The sequence below is a fragment of the Salmo trutta genome, chromosome 7 (assembly GCF_901001165.1).
Source record: "Salmo trutta chromosome 7, fSalTru1.1, whole genome shotgun sequence".
NCBI lineage: Eukaryota > Metazoa > Chordata > Actinopteri > Salmoniformes > Salmonidae > Salmo > Salmo trutta.
This window is the reverse complement of record NC_042963.1, coordinates 52,092,126-52,101,367: the sequence shown is the minus strand read 5'-3', so window position 1 is coordinate 52,101,367 and position 9,242 is coordinate 52,092,126. Positions and strand designations below refer to the sequence as shown.

General features: G+C 48.5%; 1 protein-coding gene across 1 annotated transcript in view; it reads right to left on the bottom strand.

Moving 5' to 3' along the window:
• Window positions 1-746: 746 nt before the first annotated feature.
• The window catches only part of LOC115197660 (transmembrane and coiled-coil domain protein 3), a 36,078-nt gene continuing 27,582 nt past the window's right edge, over window positions 747-9,242 (bottom strand). The window contains exons 2-8 of the mRNA XM_029759402.1: window positions 7,361-7,561; window positions 7,109-7,198; window positions 6,829-6,881; window positions 5,218-5,469; window positions 4,394-4,843; window positions 3,849-3,984; window positions 747-1,301 (exon numbers count right to left, since the gene is read on the bottom strand). Coding sequence (XP_029615262.1) covers window positions 999-1,301; window positions 3,849-3,984; window positions 4,394-4,843; window positions 5,218-5,469; window positions 6,829-6,881; window positions 7,109-7,198; window positions 7,361-7,561 — 1,485 coding nt within the window. The 3' untranslated portion in view covers window positions 747-998. The remainder of the gene's footprint in view (window positions 1,302-3,848; window positions 3,985-4,393; window positions 4,844-5,217; window positions 5,470-6,828; window positions 6,882-7,108; window positions 7,199-7,360; window positions 7,562-9,242) is intronic.

The window sequence follows — 9,242 nt, the reverse complement described above, 5'->3', positions numbered from 1 at the left end:
CACTATAAAAGGAATAGGGTGCCTTTTGGGACACAACCATTAAAAACATAAAACAAGATGTGTGTGTGTGTGTGTGTGTGTGTGTGTGTGTGTGTGTGTGTGTGCGTGTGTGTGTGTGTGTGTGTGTGTGTGTGTGAGTGCGTGTGTGTGTGTGTGTGTGTGTGTGTGTGTGTGTGTGTGTGTGTGTGTGTGTGTGTGTGTGTGTGTGTGTGTGTGTGTGTGTGTGCGTGCGAGTGTGTGTGTGTGTGTGTGTGTGTGTGTGTGTGTGTGTGTGTGTGTGTGTGTGTGTGTGTGTGTGTGTGTGTGTGTGTGTGTGTGTGTGTGTGTGTGTGTCCATGAAGACCGATGAACTTCTCCGACCATGAGGCAACAGAACTGTGCACACTTGATTATGTTCCGTGATCAATCCACCAATCCCATCAGAGACAAGGGAGATTGAGATCCTATTGTATAATGAACAGTAAGTTAGTAACCATGCTTTAACCAAGTCCCCTGTCCAAAACCATCAGGCTCGATCCCACTTCTTCTCATCTTCATCACTTACAAATATACCATTCTGATGGAGTTCTGACTGAGTCCGGAGATCATATGTTGCATTGTGACGTTGTGGACTGCATCATCCTCTTCTGACCAATGGAAATCTTAGGAGTGAACAGGAAGTAGTTTCTCGTGATATGACTTAACATTGCGAGAACCAGCATTAATCAAGGATTACAACATTCTCAGCAGTCTGTTGTTATGATGTCTTTTCTTGTTGTGTGTTCTTGCACCTCACATTGACTTGATATTCAGTGTTATTCTGGCTGGTGAGATTAACCAGTCAGTGACCATGTTTTGACAGATCCATTCTCCCTCACCAGGCAGGCACCAGGACCAACGGTATACTGTAGAATCTCACCACTGTAGGTTCTAATCACTTAGAAATATACTATTTTAATGTTCTGCGCTCTGAGATCCATCTGGAGATCATTTGTTGCTGTGTGTGGTTGTGGACAGAATTAGGCTGATACCAGGACTCTCTCCATAGCACGCTGAAAATTCTCCCAGTTCTTCCAGAATAGGGCCAGCAGACACATGCCCAGGAAGGTGCCCATCACGTGGCGTCGGCTCCTCAGGAGGGGCGCGGCGAACTTGGCGGCTGTGGAGACGCACACGAGGATCACGGTGACGAGGGCGAGCATGATGTTGATGCTCTTACCCAGAAGCACCCTGGCGTCACTGGACTCGAGCTGTACAGTTTGTTGTTGCTGCTGCTGGAGCTCTAGCTTAGAGACCCGCGTCTGACACGACTCTAGAGCTTCCTGTAGAGGTCAGAGGGAGGGAGGGAGGGAGGGAGGGAGGGTGGGTGGGAGGGAGGGAGGGGTGGTGGGTGGGTGGGTGGGAGGGAGGGGTGGTGGGTGGGAGGGAGGGAGGGAGGGAGGGAGGGAGGGAGGGAGGGAGGGAGGGAGGGAGGGAGGGAGGGGTGGTGGGTGGGTGGGTGGTGGGTGGGAGGGAGCGGTGGTGGGTGGGTGGGTGGGAGGGAGGGTTGGTGGGGGGAGGGAGGGAGGTAGGGAGGGGGGGTGGGTGGGTGGGTGGGTGGGTGGGTGGGAGGGAGGGAGGGAGGGAGGGAAACAGTGGTCAATAAAGCATGTCTAGCAAACATAGCCTTGGGTTTAAACAGAGGAGCAATGGGATTGATTTCATATTAAAGGAGTTTATATAGCCCTTTAATATGTCTAGTCCAGTCCTCCTTCTCCTAGAATAGATTAGTACTTTATTGTTCATCTTGGAAAGCAAATGATTTTGCTCCCAACCCTCCCAGACACACTCATGACACATTTTGTAAGCACAGAGTGAAGTGTAGTGCAGAGCCTCTGTCACAGTTTAGCCTTGCTCAAGGGCACATTGGTAGTTAAGTAAGTAGTAACTTGTCTCGGACAAAATGGCCCATAACAATGGCCCATAACAATGGCCCATAACATTGGCCCATAACAATGGCCCATAACATTGGCCCATAACAATGGCCCATAACATTGGCCCATAACATTGGCCCATAACAATGGCCCATAACATTGGCCCATAACATTGGCCCATAACATTGGCCCATAATGCAGGAGCTGTTTCTGTAGCGGGAGGCAGCTTGACGTGCAAGTACACCACCAGGACAGGCCGTTATCTATCGTTTATTACCAGACCTTGGTAAAGGATTGTATGTAGCTATTATCCAGGGTGAAAGTACATGTCATTTCCTAAAGCTACAGGACTTCCTAGGTGGAACATGTTGAGCGGTCTAATCATAGAATGACATATAGAATCCCTATTTGAACCACGACCAGTCATGATGTTTTTATCTGACTGTCAAACAATCACTTCAAAAGGCCCCTGTAAAGGCTGGCTGCCTGCCCACTTTCTTCCACTCTAAAATAATTCTTGCAGCCATACAGTGCACTGTGCACGCTGCATTTGATGAATGAAAAGAGATCTCCCTGATTATCCATCTCCCTCTAGTAGGCCCGGTAGAATACTCTCTCCTCTCCTCTCCTCTCCTCCTCTCCTCTCCTCTCCTCTCCTCTCCTCTCCTCTCCTCTCCTGTCCTCCTACAGTACCTGTATATCCCTGGCTCTCTCATAGGCCTGGTAGGCTCTCCTCTCCTCTCCTCTCCTCTCCTCTCCTCTCCTCTCCTCTCCTCTCCTCTCCTCTCCTCTCCTCTCCTCTCCTCTCCTCTCCTCTCCTCTCCTCCTACAGTACCTGTATATCCCTGGCTCTCTCGTAGGCCTGGTAGGCTCTCCTCGCCTCTCCTCTCCTCTCCTCTCCTCTCCTCTCCTCTCCTCTCCTCTCCTCTCCTCTCCTCTCCTCTCCTCTCCTCTCCTCCTACAGTACCTGTATATCCCTGGCTCTCTCGTAGGCCTGGTAGGCTACTCTCTCCTCTCCTCTCCTCTCCTCTCCTCTCCTCTCCTCTCCTCTCCTCTCCTCTCCTCTCCTCTCCTCTCCTCTCCTCTCCTCTCCTCCTACAGTACCTGTATATCCCAAGCTCTCTCGTAGGCCTGGTAGGCTACTCTCTCCTCTCCTCTCCTCTCCTCTCCTCTCCTCTCCTCTCCTCTCCTCTCCTCTCCTCTCCTCTCCTCTCCTCTCCTCCTACAGTACCTGTATATCCCTGGCTCTCTCGTAGGCCTGGTAGGCTACTCTCTCCTCTCCTCTCCTCTCCTCTCCTCTCCTCTCCTCTCCTCCTACAGTACCTGTATATCCCTGGCTCTCTCGTAGGCCTGGTAGGCTACCCTCTCCTCTCCTCTCCTCTCCTCTCCTCTCCTCTCCTCTCCTCTCCTCTCCTGTCCTCCTACAGTACCTGTATATCCCTGGCTCTCTCGTAGGCCTGGTAGGCTACTCTCTCCTCTCCTCTCCTCTCCTCCTACAGTACCTGTATATCCCTGGCTCTCTCGTAGGTACTGGTAGGCTACCCTCTCCTCTCCTCTCCTCTCCTCTCCTCTCCTCTCCTCTCCTCTCCTCTCCTCCTACAGTACCTGTATATCCCAAGCTCTCTCGTAGGCCTGGTAGGCTACTCTCTCCTCTCCTCTCCTCTCCTCTCCTCTCCTCTCCTCTCCTCTCCTCTCCTCTCCTCCTACAGTACCTGTATATCCCTGGCTCTCTCGTAGGACTGGTAGGCTACTCTCTCCTCTCCTCTCCTCTCCTCTCCTCTCCTCTCCTCTCCTGTCCTCCTACAGTACCTGTATATCCCTGGCTCTCTCGTAGGCCTGGTAGTCTACCCTCTCCTCTCCTCTCCTCTCCTCTCCTCTCCTCTCCTCTCCTCTCCTCTCCTCTCCTCTCCTCTCCTCTCCTCTCCTCTCCTCTCCTCTCCTCTCCTCCTACAGTACCTGTATATCCCTGGCTCTCTCGTAGGCCTGGTAGGCTACTCTCTCCTCGATGCTGGCCAGCTCCTGTTTCAGGTCGGCTGTTTCCGCCTGGTGGAGCTCTGTCAGGTCATTCAGCTGGTCCTCCAACCGCTCATACCTACCAGGAAATAGAAGAAGAATGGGTTATTCACTCATACCTAACAGGAAATACAAATGTATACACAATGGTGATTTGTCATTCACCGGCTATTTAGGTACATAGCAACAAGAACCGCTGGAGACAAGCCGAACAAAACAGCCAAAGAAACTGCTGTGTTCCCAGCTTGACATATAGAGGACTAACACCATCTGTGTACTATACAAGTACCACGAAAGGTGCTGAGCATGCCAGCCATGTTGTTCCTGCTGTTGTAGCTGCTACTACCCTGTTTAAATGGAGGTTCCCAATGCTGTGTGTTCTGACCTGTAGCTCACCTCCAGTAACATTCCTACAACATTCCTCCAACACTCTGCAATGTTATCCAATTGCTTCCATGTGCTAGTAGAGTTACTGAGCGTAAACACACCTGTATCTTTCCTCCTGTAGCGTCTGGGTGATGAAACCGTAGTCTTTGTTGAACTGGGTCCTGAGAGTCTCCATGTCCTCCTCCAGCTGCCCCTGGGTCTCCCTGATCTCCCTCACCTCCTCCATGGTCAGGTCAAGTCTCCCCTGGCCGTCCCCAACATCCAGGCTCTGTCCAGGTGTCACTGCAGCCCCCAAACCCCCTTCTAGACCCAGGCCAACCCCAAGAGCCACGGTGTTCCCGTTGCTGTCCGCAGACAGGGACGTGCCAGAGGAACACTCGTCATCGCTGGTGTACTTGGGGGTCGTTGTGGCGGCGGGGGTCGCTGTCTTCCCATCCCCGATGGTGGCACTGCCGCTCAGGGCCCGCCCAGTGCCTTCACAGCGGAAGGAATTGGGCGTGTCCAGGGAGGTCTTGAGGTGGGCGATGTTGTCGGCACTGCCAAACTTGTTCCTGGAGAAAAAGAAGATGAACTTTTATTATCTATCGTCATAGAAACACAGAGGTCAATGTATGATGTCATGATGATTCCATATCCACTGAGACAAGCTGTCTCTTCTGTCTGAGACCCAGAATCAATCCCAGAGGGCTTTGTTAGCTCACACACACACACGTCAATGCATGGTGACCTGATAAATCTGTATCCCCACACACACACACACACACACACACACACACACACACACACACACACACACACACACACACACACACACACACACACACACACACACACACACACACACACACACACACACACACACACACACACACACACACACACACACACACACACACACACAGTTGGAGCAGTACAGCATCAGTACCTGAGGAGGTTGGCAAAGTCCCGGGGCTTGCTGAAGAAGAATGGCGGTGAGAGTGAGACACCAGGCCCTACAGTCTTGATCTTGTCTGTGGGGTGTCGTCCACTACCACTGCTGACGTTGCTCACAGTGAGACTCAGCCTGTCCTTGGAGGTCTCCTTGGGACTGCTGTGGTGTTTGGAGCTGGCGTCCTTCTCACTGCTGTCTTTCATCTTCTTATGATACTGCTCCAGCTTCTTCTGCATGTTGGCGATGCTGTGTCACAACACAAGTCACAAAAGACTGTATCAAATGCATGGTTGGGTTTGGTTAAAAAGACTGTATCAAATGCATGGTTGGGTTTGGTTAAAAAGACTGTATCAAATGCATGGTTGGGTTTGGTTAAAAAGACTGTATCAAATGCATGGTTGGGTTTGGTTAAAAAGACTGTATCAAATGCATGGTTGGATTTGGTTAAAAAGACTGTATCAAATGCATGGTTGGGTTTGGTTAAAAAGACTGTATCAAATGCATGGTTGGGTTTGGTTAAAAAGACTGTATCAAATGCATGGTTGGGTTTGGTTAAAAAGACTGTATCAAATGCATGGTTGGGTTTGGTTAAAAAGACTGTATCAAATGCATGGTTGGGTTTGGTTAAAAAGACTGTATCAAATGCATGGTTGGGTTTGGTTAAAAAGACTGTATCAAATGCATGGTTGGATTTGGTTAAAAAGACTGTATCAAATGCATGGTTGGGTTTGGTTAAAAAGACTGTATCAAATGCATGGTTGGGTTTGGTTAAAAAGACTGTATCAAATGCATGGTTGGATTTGGTTAAAAAGACTATCAAATGCATGGTTGGGTTTGGTTAAAAAGACTATCAAATGCATGGTTGGGTTTGGTTAAAAAGACTGTATCAAATGCATGGTTGGGTTTGGTTAAAAAGACTGTATCAAATGCATGGTTGGGTTTGGTTAAAAAGACTGTATCAAATGCATGGTTGGGTTTGGTTAAAAAGACTGTATCAAATGCATGGTTGGGTTTGGTTAAAAAGACTGTATCAAATGCATGGTTGGGTTTGGTTAAAAAGACTGTATCAAATGCATGGTTGGGTTTGGTTAAAAAGACTATCAAATGCATGGTTGGGTTTGGTTAAAAAGACTGTATCAAGAAGCTGGGGAATGTTTTCAACGTTTCAAGTGTATTGGTGTGCTTGTTTCTGCAAGACCACTGTAGGTATTCAACATGCTTCTGACATATAGTTCTTTAAGCAATAAGGCCCGAGGAGGTGTGGTATATGACCGATATACCACGGCTAAGGACTGTTCTTAGTCACGACGCAACGAGGAGTTCCTGGATACAGCCCTTAGCCGTGGTGTATTAGTAAAATATCACAAACCCCAGAGGTGTCTTGTTGCTATTATAAACTGGTTACCAGCCTAATTAGGACCGTAAAAATAAATGTTTTGTCATACACATGGTATACAGTCTGATATACCACAGCTGTCAGCCAATCAGCATTCAGGGATTGAACGGTCCAGTTTATAATTGGATTTAAAGTGCATTTAACCCCATGTCACAACAGCACTTCACAACATAAAAACAAAGTTACAGAGAGGTAATATAAAACAGTACCTGTGGGCTGACTTCTGGTTCTTCTTCTCAAACACCTGCTTGATGCGTCCCACCTGCATTTTCACATGTACACAATTAGACATTCAGCAATAAGACGCTCCTATCCAGAGGGACTTGCTATCAGTGCATTCATCATAGGTAGGCTTAACAAACGCTTATCGCAATCATTGCAAATCAAACTTTCTTCAGTACTTCTTCTTCAGCCACTATATTCAGCAAAATCAGTGCTAGCAAAAAATGAAAAGTGTTAGTCAGGGTAAGAAAAAGTTGAGTTAGAGACCTGCTGCTTGTCGGCACTGTTCACCAATTTCAGGTACTCAGCCACATTGTCATCACGAGCTTCCTGCTCAATCTTCAACTCTTCAGTCACCTAAAATAACAGAAGGACTTTACTATCCCCATAAGGACACTCTGCTATGGCCATGTGCAGACATTAAGAAATATCAAGATGATCAAATCATTACCAACAAGACAGTCAATGAAAAATAATACTTGAGTCCATGTGTGATTCACTGAGGACTTCCTCATTTACCCGGAGGATCTTCTGCTGCAGGCTGTTGAGTCCGGGGGGCAGGGAGCGGTAGGAGGAGTCTAAGCTGCGGTGGGAGGAGTCCAGGTAGCGTTGGGAGTCTGGGATACCGCTCAGATCCAGATCTAGGTTGTTCTCTGAGCTGCCTCGACACATCGACTCCGGAATGTTCAGGCTGTTCCCTTCGCCACTGCTCCTTTCCGCCTGGAACACAACCACAGAACCTTCAGTCAGACACTGGAAGGAACACAACCACAGAACCTTCAGTCAGACACTGGAAGGAACACAACCACAGAACCTTCAGTCAGACACTGGAAGGAACACAACCACAGAACCTTCAGTCAGACACTGGAAGGAACACAACCACAGAACCTTCAGTCAGACACTGGAAGGAACACAACCACAGAACCTTCAGTCAGACACTGGAAGGAACACAACCACAGAACCTTCAGTCAGACACTGGAAGGAACACAACCACAGAACCTTCAGTCAGACACTGGAAGGAACACAACCACAGAACCTTCAGTCAGACAGACACTGGAAGGAACACAACCACAAAACCTTCAGTCAGACAGACACTGGAAGGAACACAACCACAGAACCTTCAGTCAGACAGACACTGGAAGGAACACAACCACAGAACCTTCAGTCAGACACTGGAAGGAACACAACCACAGAACCTTCAGTCAGACAGACAGTGGAAGGAACACAACCTTCAGTCAGACAGACACTGGAAGGAACACAACCACAGAACCTTCAGTCAGACAGACACTGGAAGGAACACAACCTTCAGTCAGACAGACACTGGAAGGAACACAACCACAGAACCTTCAGTCAGACAGACACTGGAAGGAACACAACCTTCAGTCAGACAGACACTGGAAGGAACACAACCTTCAGTCAGACAGACACTGGAAGGAACACAACCTTCAGTCAGACAGACACTGGAAGGAACACAACCTTCAGTCAGACAGACACTGGAAGGAACACAAACACAGAACCTTCAGTCAGACAGACACTGGAAGGAACACAACCTTCAGTCAGACAGACACTGGAAGGAACACAAACACAGAACCTTCAGTCAGACAGACACTGGAAGGAACACAACCACAGAACCTTCAGTCAGACAGACACTGGAAGGAACACAACCTTCAGTCAGACAGACACTGGAAGGAACACAACCACAGAACCTTCAGTCAGACAGACACTGGAAGGAACACAACCTTCAGTCAGACAGACACTGGAAGGAACACAACCACAGAACCTTCAGTCAGACAGACACTGGAAGGAACACAACCTTCAGTCAGACAGACACTGGAAGGAACACAACCACAGAACCTTCAGTCAGACAGACACTGGAAGGAACACAACCTTCAGTCAGACAGACACTGGAAGGAACACAACCTTCACTCAGACAGACACTGGAAGGAACACAACCTTCAGTCAGACAGACACTGGAAGGAACACAACCACAGAACCTTCAGTCAGACAGACACTGGAAGGAACACAACCTTCAGTCAGACAGACACTGGAAGGAACACAACCTTCAGTCAGACAGACACTGGAAGGAACACAACCTTCAGTCAGACAGACACTGGAAGGAACACAACACATCTTTATTTATACATTCATTTAACTAGACAAGTCAGTTCAGAACAAATTCTTATTTACAATAACAGCCTACCGGGGAACAGTGGGTTAACTGCCTTGTTCAGGGGAAAAACAACAGATTTCTTTACCTTGTCAGCTCAGGGATTTGAACCAGCAACCTTTCAGTTACTGGCCCAATGCTCTAACCACTAGGCTATACAATAATACAATGTCACATTCAATCCCCTGACTGACGAGACATACTCCACTGGAAGGCATAACCATATCTAGATTG